Genomic DNA, 17,100 nt, shown 5'->3' with positions numbered 1-17,100 from the left:
ACGTATGCACGGATATGTGTGGTTCTTATAGAATCATACCCTTACATGACTTTAAAAATATTTTATGTTTGTGGCTTAATAAAGTTTAAGGAATTAATATTTGTATGCATATTAAGAACTTATTTTTACATTTTCTATCTCAATTAAATTTATAAAAATAAATCCTTTTCAAATTTATTAATATTATCTTATACTACCGCGTGAAAGCGCGGATAAATTTACTAGTTTAATAAATAATATGGGTCAAGTTACAGTTCCTAAATGAAAGATCTAGAATATTAGAACAAAGGAGTACGTTAACAAAGATTGAAACTGCTCTTAGATTTTAAGGTACATAATTATTGTTATTTTATAAATTAGGTACAATTTAACTGATTAATGACTGAACGACCTTTCGGTTAGTGTTGTGCGTATGAACCTTCAACTATATCTAATACAAATGTGACATTTACTTTCTTTTAGTATCAAGTGCTATTTATCATTAATTTGTTCTTCTTGTGTTTAGTTTTTATTAATCGATGCGAAGAACATGTGCAACACACGTACACTAAAACTAATAAAATACTAAAAATAGTATAACCTATATAATTTTCGATGAAGCGGATTCATATGGGTCAAGATGGGTCCGCCCCTGAGCGGCAAGATGTTAACTCAATTAGCTTGTACGACTAGTCTTTCCCTTCTTCTGTACCTCTTTTTCACAAAGTGTGAAAGTTACTAACAGCTTGTTTGGATTATTATCATGTATCGTTTCATAATGTATCATATAATATTATATTGTATTGTATTGCATTGTACTTTATTATTTTGATATATACAATGCTTGGATAGATTGTATTGTTTGTCGTCGTTTTATGATGTCATGCACCTACAATATTAAGAATTAACTTGCATTATTATAAAAAAAAGTAAGGTACGAAATAATATTATTATATAAAAAGACAGGGTAAAGGATAAAATAGGATTATTTAATAATTAAAAAGGCAGGATGAGGGAAAAAATAAGGAAACGATGCGACCACACCAAATCGGCCGTTCCATACAGTGGCACTTTTCGTCGTTACGTAACGATCGATTTAAACGATACGATACAATAAAATTTAAGTAACATTCAAAACAAACATTGTACTTGAAGTAACAATATGATATAATACAATAGGTAACAACCATCCAAACAAGCGGTAATCCGGCCAAAAAAAGAAAATGATAGCACCAAATGAATAATATTTCACATAAAAAAAAAGGAAAAAGAAGTGATCCTTACCTCTATACATCTGAGCTTAAAGAGGTGGTCTGATAAGGAAAACTTTTCTATTAGACAAATCTAATGGTAGAGATTAAACTCTTAGATGAAGCCAGTTACAAGAGGGCCTTGCATGCCTAACTGAACAACCCTTCTGAGCAAGACAATTGACTAACACTTAAAAAAGATGAGCTTGAATTCAGAATTCCCCATCTCCTCGATTTATGGAAGATGAGCTTGAATTCAGAATTCCCCATCTCCTCGATTTGTGGAAGATGACCTTGAATTGAGAATTCCCCATCTCCTCAATTTGTGTTTTTTGAGGGCAGAATTTACAACGGAGTAGTGACATGATCTTACCTCAATCAGTTGCATTGTACACTTGCTTCCAAAACTGTCGGGGATTTCCTCTAGGTTCCAACACCATTGCACTAGTACTTTCTCTAGGTTGGGAAACGAGTCATCAGAGGCAGTCCATTCTGAGAGTCCTAGTTTCTTCAATTTCAAAATTTTAAGGTTAGGAAACTCCCCATCCTTAATATCCCATTGTCTCCCTTTGAAGGCATTTCTTTCTAGTTTCAGAACTTTAAGGCTGGATAATCTGCTGATGGTTAAGATTCTACTCCAGGGGAGTTCAAGACGTGCTAAAGTTAATTTCTTGAGGTTTGACGGTTATGAAAAGTCTTCAAAACCATAGGGATCTACCAATTCCCCAAAGACACCAATCTTGAGAGATTTCAATTGACTGAGAGAGTCAAAACTAGGAAAGAAATTGTTAGAAGGGGTTCTTGAACCATATAATTGGCAACTGAGCTTTTCAAGATTGGGTAATCTTTTCATAAAATTCTGGTTGCACACTCCAGGATCAATAACTAGATCGGAACATGTTCTTAAGTTGTTAAGATCCTCAAATAGTTGAGAGGTATATAGACAACTTACATGCAAATGTCTCAAGCTTGTCATATCCCAAACAGAATTTGGAAAGCAGGCATTACGATAGATTCTGGTCACTATAAATGTCTCTAGCTCCTTCAGGTTGCATATTGTATATGGAATGTAATCAGAATACAGCCGCAGCTCTAAGTACTTCAAATGAATCAGAAATTGTAATGCATTTACATGAGTCTTATGCAGCTTTACGAAACTCAAATCCAATACTCTCAGGCATTTCCAGGATTTAGCCAAATCTAAATCAACCAAAGGATAATTTATACTTGGAAGGAATCGTAAGGTGTTGATATTTCGTCCAGAAGTTACCAAGATATTCAGACGTCCAGAACGACCTTTAGATGATGGAAATATATAAATACTGGTTCAACAAGGAGAACATGTGTTAGAGCCACAAGCCATTAATTAATTATCATGATAACAGAAACAAGGTGGAAACATAATTAAATTGATTTCACTTACAGCTGATCATTTATCCTCAGCAAAAAGTTTCCAATTCTAGCTTTATCAAGCTAAATTCGTGTATTAGATCATGAATATGTACGGCTTTAAGCTCCCCTGAAGAATTTATTTTAGCCACCATCACTAGGTTGCTCCTAAGTAAATCCATCAAGTAATCCATTGCAACCATCTCTAAGCTCTTCGATATAGTACTGGCTTCAACAAAGTTTTCAGCAATCCATAGCCGTATCAGCCTTTGAACGGGAACTTTTTTACCCTCTAGAAATGAAGCAAAGTAGAGAAAACAATTTTGCAAATGAACGGGTAAGTGCTGGTAACTCGATTCAACTATATCCATACAACCTTGCATTTTTGACTTCAAACTTTCCCCTACTTTTTGCCAGTGAACTACTTCCTTATCATTTTTTGCAAGAAGACCAGCTACCAATACAATTGCAAGGGGTAATCCTCCACACTTTATCGCTATTTGCTTACCTATATCCTCGAGTTCTTGAGGACAGTAATTGTCTTCTTTGAATACCTTCTCCTTCATTAGCATCCAACTTTCTTCTTCCGTGAACAAGCGAAGGTGATGAGGACTCGAATCGATCATGGCATATGTGGCGATTGATTCAAGTCTAGTAGTCAAAATAATTCTACTTCCTTTATTATCATCTGGAAATGGTCTCTTTATATCGTCCCATGCATTAGAACTCCACACATCATCCACAACAATAAGGTACCTCTTTCCCTTCAGATATCTGTATAGCTTCTCAGCTAGCTCATCATCACTTTTTACTTTGGTAATATCATCAAGCTCACAAATATGACCCAATAATTCAAACAAGAGAGCTCTCTTATCATAAGATTGGGAAGAGCAACACCACAAGCGAATATCGAAGCGATTTGAAATAGCTTCATGATCGTACAACTTCTTAGCCAAAGTTGTTTTTCCTAGTCCTGGCATTCCAAAAATTGAGATCACATCTAATTGCCGTTGTCCTGTCACAAGTTGCTCTACAAGCATTTCAATCTCTTCATTAAAATCGACCATTGCTTCCTTTGTTTTGATGAAGTTGATGTGCTTTCTGATGGTGGAATGAGGAACAAATGGAAGGTAGAATGAAAATTCAGGAATTTGTTTCTTGTTTTGGTTGGCAAAGTCTAACAGGGAACCTTTTGCTTGTAAAGAAGAAAGTGATAAGTCACGAGTGAGATACTCAATAGATACTATCCGACAAACTTTATCAAATTTCTTCAGCAATTTCGTTATAATTTCTCAACAAATGTCTTTCTCAACCATCCCATGGGGGAACGAGCCAGAGACCGGTGACGGGGCCATAGTTTTAACCAAATTAATAGATTGTTTGGCCAAATTTCTACAATCACCTTATTTCAAAAATATTTTTGGTAAAAAACAGTTTATGTTCGGCTAATCACTTTTTTTTTTTCTTAACTTTGAAAGAAAGATATTTTTTTTTGAAAAGAAAGTGCTTTTGTCTGGAAAAAGTTTGGACAAATAGACAATAAGTCAAAATAGTTAAAGCATCTCAGTTTTGCCCTTCTTCTTTTGGACCAAAGCTCACTCACACGCAGCGGCTCCGCCGAACCACCCCCATTTCGCCGCCGTGAAATCGATACACCACCATTGCAGCTCTTTTGGGTCTTGAATTTCCGAAATCTGAAATCTTTAATTTGTTGGAATTTTGAAAGTTGTTTGAGTTGTGAAGCTACACATTATTAAAAAACTGATTTCAATCCATTGTTATCAAAAAATCAGAAAATACAAGAAAACATTCCATTTCTTTTCTCGATTTTTGGGCACTGTTTTGTGTCAATTTAAATACATAAAACTTTACTTCCTTGATTTGTGTATTTGGTTTTGAAGTCGGCTGTTTTTGAATCTTTATTGCACAAGTAGCAACAGATCTGTTTAGCACCGACAGATCTTGATATAGCACAGATCTCCCATTTCCGAATTTCTTCAGAGCAATTCAAGGATTCTCTGGTTTAGCACCGACAGATCTTCAATTCCCACTTTCCCATTTCCATAGGGAAGATATTATCTATTCGAAGTTGGTTCAGATCTGTTGTGTCTTTGTTCAGATCAAAGTTATTATCCTTTTCTCTTACTTGATTTTACTTTGATTTATCTAGCTGATTTTTCCAATTTGTTTAATTGAAAAGAGCAATCGTTTTGCTCTGCTTCTTTGCTAATCAGTGGTAGCGGCGATAGCTCCTTCTGGTTTTTGGGTCGTGGTATTTTCTGTGTTTTCAGGAATTCTCGGAGTATTGGAGACAAGTTGAGCGCACGAGCACTGGCTAAGGAGAGCAACCTGGGCGAGTGTCAGCAAGGGTGGTAGGAAGTGGGCGGGAGCATACAACTACATCGAGCACAACAAATCAGCCACAGGTTTTGTTATCGGGAGTTGGTACCTCTTGTTTTACTGTTTCCCTTTTGGTGTTAGCTAAATTACTGTTAATTTACTTCACAATAGTTAAACCTTTAAACTAGGATACTAGTTACCACGTGTTTCCTTCTAGTTTGATTTGTATACGTTGTGTACTAGCGAGTATTCTCTAGATTGTTGTAGGTGTAGTGGCTGCAGTCTGGGATGATAGAATAAGGGCATGTCCTCGGGTGGGGCGGAGTGTGGGGTGGGGTTCAGGGGGTGGGTCGGGTAGCAGGGGAGGTAGAGGGGGCAATGGAGCCTATAAGTTGAGAATCGGGTCATGGAACATAGGTTCACTAACGAGTAAATCCATAGAGTTGGCAAAAATCCTGCAGAAGAGGAAGATTAATATAGCGTGTGTCCAGGAGACTAGGTGGGTCGGATCGAGGGCGAAAAATGTGGATGGGTATAAGTTGTGGTACTCTGGTGTCCTGAGGGGTAAGAATGGAGTGGGTATCCTGGTAGATAGCCATCGTAGGGAGTCCGTGGTGGAGGTCAGACGAGTGAATGATAGGCTAATGACTATTAAGTTGGTGGTGGGTGAGGGTACTTTAAATGTCGTTAGCGCGTACGCACCACAAGCAGGCTTGGATGAGGATATTAAAAGGCAATTTTGGGAGGGGTTGGATGAGATTGTTCGTAGTATACCGCCTTCTGAGAGGTTATTCATAGGAGGAGATTTCAATGGTCATATTGGGTTATCTGCAGGTGGGTACACTGAGGTGCATGGCGGATTTGGTTTCGGAGAGCGGAACGGAGGGGGCATTGCGCTGTTGGACTTTGCCAAGGCTTTCGATCTAGTCATTGCAAACTCGAGTTTTACGAAGCGGGATGAACATTTGGTTACTTACCAAAGTTCGGTGGCGAAGACTCAGATTGACTATCTCCTCCTCAGGAGATGCGACAGAAGGTTGTGCGAGGACTGCAAGGTTATCCCAGGTGAGACCCTCTCAACGCAGCATAGGCTTTTGGTGATGGACATTTGTATTAGGATAAGGAGGAAGAAGAGGTCAGTACGAGGACGCCCCAGGATTAGGTGGGGCGCCTTAACTAAGGATAAGGCTAAAGAGTTGGAAGGAAGGCTATCGACAATGGGAGCTTGGAGAAGTAGTGGGGACGCAAACACAATATGGTCGACGACGGCGGACTGTATAAGAAAGGCGTCGAGAGAGGTGTTAGGGATATCTACGGGCCACTATGGTGGACACAAAGGAGATTGGTGGTGGAATACAGTGGTCCAAGGTAAAGTGGAAGCAAAGAAGGCGGCTTACCTAAGGTTAGTAGGGAGCACTGACGAGGAGGAGAAGAGAGAGAACAGTCAAAGGTATAAGGTAGCTAGGAAGGAGGCGAAGATGGCAGTGACGGAGGCTAAGACGACAGCTTTTGCTCGTCTGTATGAGGAACTAAGGAACAAAGGTGGGGAGAAGAAGTTATTCCGACTCGCTAAGGCGAGAGAGAGGACAACTCGGGATCTGGACCAAGTGAGGTGCATAAAAGATGATGACGACAAAGTTTTGATGGGAGATGACCAGATTAAGAGGAGGTGGCAGACCTATTTTCATAAACTTCTAAGTGAAGAAGGGGATCAGGATACTATACTTGGGGAATCGAGGAATGCCGACAGTCACCATGAAGTAAGTAATTGTAGGGACATTGAGATCGATGAAGTCATGGAGGCAATGCGTAAGATGAGAAGGGGCAGAGCTACCGGGCCAGACGAAATTCCGGTTGAACTGTGGAGGTGTGTGGGTAGAGCAGGCTTGGAATGGCTTACTGCATTGTTTAGTGTTATATTCAAGACTAATAGAATGCCTGAAGAGTGGAGGTGGAGTACAATGGTCCCGCTGTATAAGAACAAAGGTGATGTCCAGAGCTGTAACAACTATAGGGGCATCAAATTATTAAGTCATACCATGAAAGTTTGGGAGAGAGTGGTAGAAATGAGAGTGCGAAGGACGGTGTCTATTTCAGACAACCCGTTCGGGTTCATGCCGGGACAATCTACCACATAAGCTATCCACCTTATTAGGAGGATGGTGGAACAGTACAGAGATAAGAAGAAGGATCTCCACATGGTGTTTATTGATCTGGAGAAAGCGTACGATAAGGTGCCTAGGAAGGTCTTGTGGAGCTGCTTAGAGGATAAAGGGGTCCCGAGTAACTATATTAGGGTGATTAAAGACATGTATGAGGGAGCTAAGACTCGGGTTAGGACAGTAGGAGGCGACTCTGAACACTTTCCAGTTATTACGGGGTTGCACCAAGGGTCTGCGCTCAGCCCATTCCTATTTGCCCTGGTGATGGATGCACTGACTCATCATATTCAAGGGGAGGTTCCATGGTGCATGCTATTTGCTGATGACATTATTCTAATTGACGAGACAAGAGGCGGCGTCAACGAGAGGCTAGAGATTTGGAGACATGCTCTTGAGTCTAAAGGTTTCAAGTTGAGTAGGACGAAGACGGAATACCTCGAGTGCAAATTTGGAGTTGAGCCGACGGAAGCGGGAGTTGAAGTGAGGCTTGACTCTCAAGTCATTCCCAAGAGAGGTAGTTTCAAGTACCTTGGATCGGTTATTCAGGGGATCGGGGAGATTGACGAGGATGTCACACACCGTATAGGGGTGGGGTGGATGAAGTGGAGGTTAGCGTCGGGAGTCTTGTGTGACAAGAAAGTGCCACCGTTACTAAAAGGTAAGTTTTATAGAGCAGTGGTTAGGCCTGCCATGTTATATGGAACTGAATGTTGGCCGGTAAAGAACTCACACATCCAGAAGATGAAAGTAGCAGAGATGAGGATGTTGAGGTGGATGTGCGGGCATACAAGGATGGATAAGATTAGGAATGAAGATATTCGAGAGAAGGTGGGTGTGGCCCCCATGGAGGACAAGATGCGGGAAGTAAGACTCAGATGGTTCGGGCACATTCAGAGGAGGAGCACTGATGCACCGGTGAGGAGGTGTGAGCGACTGGCTGTAGTGGGCACGCGGAGAGGTAGAGGAAGACCTAAGAAGTATTGGGGAGAGGTGATCAGACAGGACATGACGCGACTTAGGATTACTGAGGACATGGCCCTTGATAGGGAATTATGGAGGTCGAGCATTAAGGTTGTAGGTTAGGGGAGAGTGAATATTTCTACAGCACAATAGAGGGAGACTATCCAGTTAGGAGTTAGACTAGGAATGTCATTGGTCGTCTATTGATGCAGGGCTTTCCCTTCTAGTTGTACTATACCAGCCATCTATTTCGTATTTCGTATTTTGTATCCTGTATTTCATATTTCATATCTCTTATATATTGTTGTTGTTATTTTTATTACGCATTTTTATGGCACTAATATATCATCTCCTATTGCTTTTTTGAGCCGAGGGTCTCCTGGAAACAACCTCTCTACCCTTCGGGGTAGGGGTAAGGTCTGCGTACATATTACCCTCCCCAGACCCCACTTGTGGGATTATACTGGGTTGTTGTTGTTGTTGTTTGTTGCATCTCAGTGTCTTCTTCAAAATCGTTGGTACAGTTTTCTTTTTGTTTTTTTAGGAGAAGCAATACATATATGGTGAATAATGAAAACTGAAAGTGAAATCAAGGAGAATCCAATACCAAAATATAAAGATTTTCTCACTTTAGAATGAAACACATACAAATATACTTGCCAACTTATTAATTCACTTGTTTCACCCTTTGTTTAATTATTAATACTAGTGTTAGGAGAAAAATACAGTACCGAAATAGACAAGAGGTAGTGAATCCAACACTCTTGTCTTTTCTCTTTCCATTAGGCTTTTAATGCAATCGTGTTGCTTTATGTTTTCCACAATACCAGTGACATCCATGCTATGCTCTTCTATTATGTCTCGGATAAACTCGAAAATAATGAAGATAAAAAATATTAAATTTTAACGTGAAAAACTTTTTAAATTGAAAGTAAAATCACAGGATCATAAAGATAAAAAAAAGATTCACTTTAATAATATGTGGGTTATAAAAGTTCTCCAAATTAGCTACATAACAAGTGTCAAATACGGAGCAATAATAGCAACAACAAATCAATTGAATAAAGAGGAGAAATCACAAAAATAGAGTTGTTGTTTGGGGCTCGAAATCGGATGTTACGGGTCTTCAAATCCGATCTCCACCATTCAAATAAAAAACGAAATGTTGGGAACACTCAATTCACCCCGATCCAACGGTTAACGAATCAGAAAATATGATTTGAAGTTGGCTGGTTAGAACAAAATATGCAGCAAAACAAGCACTTTTTTCTTCTCTCTTCTCTCTTGATAAAAGCTTTATCAAAAACCACTTTTATGTGCTAAAGTCTTTCAAAGGCTTATACCAGTGGCAATGAGCATAGAACAATTCTCCAAGGTTGCTCTATTTATAGATAATGAGTGGTGCTTTCTCTCAAAGCCAAAAATTGTATACGGTAAAATTGGTTAGTAACAATTAGACGAATGAAGAGATGACACGTGGAGCTGAAGACGGGTAAGATGCGAGTCAGCAAATAGTCAATAGCAGTTGCCAGCATGTGACCAGTGCTGGATGAGTCCCGAAGATAGAGTAGTCGACGACAAAGGTTCAAAGTATTAGCATCGGGTAATATTCAATAAGCAACCGTTATAGAGAATATCTGCATTTATAGCCAACCGTTATGCAACCATCAATGTTAGTTTTATTCTCATTCAAGAGGAGCTTGATTTGGGGATCTTGTCTCCCTGAATAGAGCTATAAATAGGAGAATTAGCTATCATTATAGACACGAAATATTCTGTACGAAAAAGCTATAATCTTCTCTCATACCACAAAATTGCTTTCTTTATCTTATTATTAATTTGGTTCTTGCCAATGCTATCGGAGAAGTTAAACAGTCGGCTAGGCTTGTATTTTCTTTAATAATCTTATCTCTGTTCTTATTCATTATGTATTTTTGGCTTAAATCAATTCACTTGTATATAAATCACATTACAAATTTAACTGTATTATTTTATGATTAAATAGTTTGGTGCCTAACGTGGGACATCAAAAATTGTGTAATTGCTTTGATCCATTCATCTGTTACAAATAAGTTTTGATTCCTTCCTTAGTAAAAGAAAAATAAGATATGGCAGCTAATAATGTCAATATTGGCTACAATGTTAGAGCATACAATGAACGAAAATCGGGCAAAATACCAGTTTTATGGCCCTAAAATGCTAAAAAATGAGGAACGGTCATGGCAATGAGATGACTAATGTTCCTTAGGTCATTTTTATGGGAGTGAAAATTTTTAGGCGATTTGGGTGCTGTCGCCTGGACCTATGTAGATGCGTGAACAATAGCACACGTAAATCTAGAAAGCAGGCGAAATTCTAATTTTATGACCCAAAAAAGGCAAACAGTGATGAGCGATCATGGCGAGACAATGACTAATATTCCTTAGTACATTTTTGATGGGCAACAATATTTTAGGCAATTTGGGCCCGGACGCCTAAGCCTATGCAACTGACATGGGCTATAGTACACGAACATCTGGGAATTGGGCGAAATTCCTATTTTATGACACTAAAATACTTTAAAAAGGAACGATTATAGCGAGGCGATGACTATAGTTTCTTAGGTCGTTTTTTATGGGCCGACAAAATTTTAGGTGATTTGCATCCGGTCGTCCTGACCCATGCAGATGGCGTGAGCTATAGCACATGAAAATTTGGAAATTTGACGGAATACCAATTTTATAGCCCTAAAATGCCAAAAAGGAGGAAAAGTCATGGCGATGTGATGACTAATGTTCCTTAGATCATTTTTGATAGGCCGGAAATTTTTTAGGTGATTCATGTTTGGACACTTGGACCAATGCAGATGGTGTGGGTTATAACATACAAAATGAGGAAATCTGGTGGAATTCAAATTTTATAACTGAAACGCTAAAAAATGAGGAACGTTCATGGAGAAGCACTGACTAATGTTACTTAGGTCGTTATTGATGGGCCGACATAAACTAAGGCGATTCGGGTCCGGATGCCTGGACCCATGCTAATGTTGTTATATTATAGCACACGAAAATCTTAGAATCATGTGGAATTTCAGTTTTACAGCTCTAAAATACCAAAAAATGAGGAACGATCATGGCGAGGCGATGACTAATATTCCTTAGGTTATTTTTATGAGCTGACCCATGTTATAGAGAGGGCTATAGCATACAAAAATCTAAAAATCAAGTGAAAATCTAGTTTTATGGCCCTAAAATGCCTAAAAATGAGGAACGGTCATGACGAGACGATGACTTATATTCCTTAGGGTGTTTTTGAAGGGCTAAAAAATTTAGACGATTAGGGTCCGGACGCCCGGACCCATGCAAATGGCATGGGCTATGCACACGAAAATCTCGGAATCGAGCAAAATTCTAGTTTTATGGTCCTAAAACGCCAAAAAACGAGAAAAGTTCATGACTAGGAGATGACTAATGTTCCTTAGGTCGTTTTTTATCGGCCGATAAAATTTTAGGCTATTCGGGTCTGGACACTAGGACCTATGCTGATGGCGTTGGTCTATAGCACATGAAAATATGAGAATCGGACAGAATTCTAGTTTTATGGCCCTAAAATACTAAAATATGAGTAATGGTGATGGATAAGCTATGGCTAATATTTCTTAGGTTGTTTTTAATAGGGAGGCAAAATTTTAGGGGATTCGGGTCTGGACGCCCGGACCCATGTAGATAGCGTGGGCTGTAGCACGTAAAAATGTGGAAATCTGGCGAAAATCCAGTTATATGGCCCAAAACACCAAAAAATGAGGAACAATAAGGGCAAGGCGATGACTAATGTTCCTTAGGTTGTTTTTGATGGGATGATAAAATTTTAGGCAATTCAGGTCCGGACGCCTGTATCTATGCAGATGGCATAGGCTATAACACACAAAAATTTGGGATTCGGGAAGAATTCCAATTTTATGGCCTTAAAATGCCAAAAAATGAGGAATGGTTATGAGAGGGGATGATTAATGCTCCTTAGATTGTTTTTGATGGGCTGAATTTTTTTTGGCGATTCGCGTCCAGTCACTCGAACCCATTCAAATGGCGTGGGCTATATAGCATACGAAAATATGGAAATCATGCGGAATTCCTATTTTACGGACCTAAAATACCAAAAAACAAAGAACGGTCATAACAAGATGATCACTAATGTTCCTTAGGTCCTTTTTATAGGCTGGCAAAAATTCTAGGCGATCCGGGTTCGGTCGGACCCAAACTTATGGGACATGCTATAACACACGAAAATGAGGAAATCTGGCAGAATTTAAATTTTATAACTAAAAAGCTAAAAAAAATAAGGAACAGTCATGGCGAAGTGATGACTAGTGTTACTTAGGTCGTTATTGATGGACCGACATAAATTAAGGTGATTCGTGTCTTGATGCCTGGACCCATGCAATTGCGTAGACTATAGCACACGAAAATCTTAGAATCAGGCGGAATTCCAGTTTTACAGCCCTACAATGCTAAAAAGGAGGAACGATCATGGAGAGCCGATGACTATATTCTGTAAGGCCACGAAAAAAAATTCGGTAAGTAATTTATGGTTTCGTGGTGCCTAGATTGGCTAATTATATTATTTTGTGTGCAAACGAGGACTATTAATATGATGAATACCAATTGGATATTTTAATAAGTGTATGAGACATATTATAAGTGATTTAGGGTATAAAGAAAGGCCTAAGTCTAAGGCAAGTTGGAAAATTATATGATAGACTAAAATTTCAAATGAGTACGCACAAGACCCCACTTTGGATGAGCATATATACATTTATATAAGGAGTTATGTGATTCAAAACCAATCAAATGAAAGAACTTCGAGTCTAGTTTCCAATACTTCATATCGTTCGTCATTTGGACACCCCTACAAAAAGTTATGACCAAACCAGTGGCAAATTCTGCGATCGCAGATTCATTCTGCGATCCGCAGAAGTGTTCTGCGACCGCAAAATGATCACAGAATGGCCTTGTGTAGCCCAGTTCTTGGCACTAGTTTCGTGATGCATTCCGCGACCCCGCATATCTATTCTGAGATCGCAGACCTGATTTCGGAGGCTTATTTTCCTATTTTCATAACCCGACCCCATTTTGATAAATAGGTTTTGGGGCTTATTTTGGGGTGATTTTCTAAGAATTTTAGAGAGGGGAGAGCATTTCAGAGAGAGAAGGAGGAGACCTAACACTCTAATCATTCAATCTTGCATCAATGTTCAAGAATCAAGGAAACCAATCACAAGATCTTTATCTATGTGATTGGATTGCTAGAATTTCCGAAACGTTATAGTAACTTAAGAAAAACTTAAATAAGTTATGTTGGCTAAAAATTCTCTCCTAGAATCGAATTCCATAAATGTTTCCATAAGTTCAAGTATGGTTGGCTCAAAATTCCTAATTTCTATATTCCGGGTTATTACCTATGAATTTGACAATTCCAAAATGAGCCTTATGACCAAAGATATATATTCAAAGTATGGGTTGCGTATTAAAATGTTATGGCTTGAGCCGTGTTGCAAATAAAAGCTAGTATGCCAACTTGTGTGAGAAAAAACTCAATATATTTAAGACTCATAATTACTCATATGTGTACCTAAAATCTTAATTGAAAATGTCTTGGATGATAATATATAAAGATGTTTGAAAATGAAATAAGTGAATTGGGGATATAGGGTGGGGCCAACGTGCCAAGAATTTAAGTTATGATCGTGGCTAGTAGTATCAATGAGATGAGGGAAGGTGATGAAAAATACGAAATGAGCCTCGAATCAGCTATAAAAAAATATGATTTCGTAGATAGAATATGGTTGATGTCTCTTATGAGATGGCCTAGCTGATTGGGCCGTGATCGGATGTCATGTTGTACACATGGTGGTAGCTGTGCTGGAAATGGTAATTGGAATTATGGATATGGTTGATGTCTCAAATGAGATGACCTAGCCGATCGGGTCGAGATCGGACCCCGTGTAATAACAATATGGTATTGTCGATTGTGGCATATCGGCACTAAAGATCACCCAACCCAATAACGTGGAAATTGACTTGAAAATCTATGTGATCCTTAACTTGATGTTTTAGTGCTATTTGATGCTCATATTACATTCTTGACTATTACCCTTGTATTACTATTCATTCTATCAAGATAACGTTTAACTTGCATACTAGTGCTATTCGACGATACTAACGTCCCTTTTGCTGGGTGAGCTGTATCTTTAATTGATACAGGTGGTTCTACAGCAGGCGACATCGATCAGTGCTAGCAATATACTCTTTTCAATTGACTTGGTGAGCCCCACTTCATCTCGGGGTCCTATATCTTTTCTTTCTCATGTACTTTATATTTTGAGGTATAGTCGGAGCCTTGTTATCGGCATTTCCATATTACTCTTTAGTTGTACTTAGAGGCTTCGTAGACAGGTTATGGGTGGTGGTTGATGTGGGTGTCAAAACTAGAAATGTTGGTATTGACAAACACGTTTTTTATCATATCTATAAACTTGCAATATTTTGGAAATTATGAACGAAGTTGCTAGTGGTAATGAAATAGATGTCGTTAATGAAATATTTTCAGAGTATGTTTAATGGAGTACATCTCCTTTTTATTCAAAGATGAATTTGGGTCAAATGAAATCTAACAGGCTTTCTCAGTCGGGTTTACTCGGTTAAGCGCCGGTCGCCCTCCTTGGTTTTGGGTCGTGACAAACTTGGTATCAGAGCCTAAGGTTTTAAAGTGTCCTAGAATGTCTCGGAGTCGTGTCTAGTAGAGTCTTTCTTATCGCTATTTTGTCGACCACATCTATAAGGGAGAGGCTACTTGGGCATTTAGGAATTTATCACTTCTTTGATACTCCTTATCGTGCGATAGAGCTCAATATATGATTCTAATCTCCTCGTCATGTCTCATTTTTCATGTGAGTAACCTACAGGTTTGAGTCAACGAGGAGGGATTGAAATAACCAATTGATAGAGGCAGTGTTCATGTTCCCAGTAATGTCACCATGCCACCAGATCATGTGGTGAGAGCACCTATGAAATGAAAGAGTGTTGTTGATACCGATAAGCTGGAATATTTGATTTGTAAGAAGCACTACTTGGGTTATGTTGTGTCACCTTTGAAATATGTTATGGTTTTAAAATGAGAGGGCACGAGAAGAACAAATGCTCTAAGTTGGGTATACCTATCCCGGTCTTCCCAATATGCGGTAAGGCACATTTTGCATCAAGTGTAAGTATGCTCAATAACGAGTTAGGGGCGGAAGGCTTAGGAAATTACAAAGGCCTACACAAAAACCTGATATAGAGATTGTTACACCTGCCATGAAGGAGAAAGATTAAGGTGAATGTTCATGATGTATGCAAAAAGAATAAATATCTAGTTTGTGAGACGAGTCAGTATAACGAATCTCATCCTCGTTGCGTGAAGTGTAGGAGATGTCATTTGGGAGTATGCCACTATGATACCTGTTACGCCCTGCAATATTACGTCGATATTACGTCCTGCAGTATTATATTATGGTGATGTTATGCTTCACAGTATTAAATTACGACGATGTTGCACCCTGTAGTATTGTACGTTGAATTTGTCGTAAAGTAATTGACATTAGTCCAAAGAAAAGATTATTTGGAGATTATAGGAATTATGCTATTTCAATCAAGTAATGAGTAAATTTGTGAAGGTGAAAGGGGAAGCAAGTCAAAGAAAATAAATTTTCGTCCAAGTTTGGCATGTTGGGATAAAATTTGAGCCAAGCATTAATACCCGATATTTATGGACTAGTACCATACAAGGTACCATATGACCATGATAGTAGGATGTATAAAGTGTATTAAAAATAAGCAAAATTTTAAGTAATTTAAGACAATTCTTAATTATGCGAGTAATTAATTAATCACCGAGTAGCAGGATATTACCTAATTAAAATAATTAATTGTTGGATAAAGATCAAAATTCCCCCACCCCTAAAACGTGGCAGCAAGCCCTTTCTTAAGAACATGACTATTAGCTAGTTTTGATTAGTTGACAAGTAATGTGTCAAGACACCTCATTTTCTCATAATTAAAATACCAAGACTTATAAGTAATGTACAAAACCCTTCATTCCTATCATTCTAAATACAAGGACTACTATCAGATGAGAGACTTGGCTCCTTACCAACGAAAATTCTAACCAAATTCCTGCAAGTTTGTACAAACCAGAATGTTATTTCCTACGAAGTTTTCGAACAAACATCTTGCGACCAAATCGATTCCAATAAGAATTATTAGAAACTTAGCAACGTAAAATTTTGCGATTCTAAAGGAGTACGGTGCAACTTTTTCTAAGAACATCATACGGATTTTTCCTACTTTAGGTATGTTAAGTCTATCCCTTCTTTCTTTTTGCATGATCCATACGGTACAAATGAAACGAGCGAAATACACAACTTTAATAAATGAATCTATTCATAGAAATACTATGGGTGTCTATATTCTTGATTCCCCATGTGAATTATTATTATTATATCTTCTGTTCATGAGTCTCAAAAAATTATGTATCTGATAAAGTTTATCCGAAAAACATATTGATTTTTAAGGCAATTCGAGAAAATCTTATTAACATATTTCTTATGCATTTCATGCATTTATACATGTGCATTGACCCATGACCAGATGACGTTATATACGCATATTTATATGTATATATATGTATATGAGATATGGAAAAATGTTACAGCATTATATACACACCACCACCTGATCAGCTGGTATACGTTGATGATTTTGCCCACAGTGGCCGGGATGATATGATGGGATGCCCTCAGACGCTTAATGATGTTATAAAACATGTACTATGACGACATGACATTTATACACATATGCATGACACTATAATTATTTCATGAATTACAGAATTATCCAGAGGTTGAGTCATTTATTCTATATCTTTTCCATGTCTGTTATGTACTTATTTAGGTGCCTTACATACTCGATATATTATTCGTACTGACGTATCTTTTACATGGGGAC

The 17,100-nt window shown here is 38.3% G+C and overlaps 1 protein-coding gene across 1 annotated transcript; it reads right to left on the bottom strand.

The window, feature by feature from the left end:
- Window positions 1–1,143: 1,143 nt before the first annotated feature.
- LOC104229444 (putative late blight resistance protein homolog R1B-14) lies at window positions 1,144–3,841 on the bottom strand. Its single transcript, XM_070165135.1, has 2 exons — window positions 2,653–3,841; window positions 1,144–2,551 (listed from the first exon to the last, which is right to left on the bottom strand). Exon 1 carries the CDS (start codon window positions 3,683–3,685, stop codon window positions 2,669–2,671), a length of 1,017 nt encoding a protein of 338 aa, XP_070021236.1. The 5' UTR covers window positions 3,686–3,841; the 3' UTR covers window positions 1,144–2,551; window positions 2,653–2,668.
- Window positions 3,842–17,100: the final 13,259 nt, after the last annotated feature.

This window comes from Nicotiana sylvestris, chromosome 12 (assembly GCF_000393655.2).
Source record: "Nicotiana sylvestris chromosome 12, ASM39365v2, whole genome shotgun sequence".
Lineage (NCBI taxonomy): Eukaryota > Viridiplantae > Streptophyta > Magnoliopsida > Solanales > Solanaceae > Nicotiana > Nicotiana sylvestris.
Note: the sequence above shows the minus strand (reverse complement) of the source record. Positions and strands in the feature narration are given on the sequence as shown.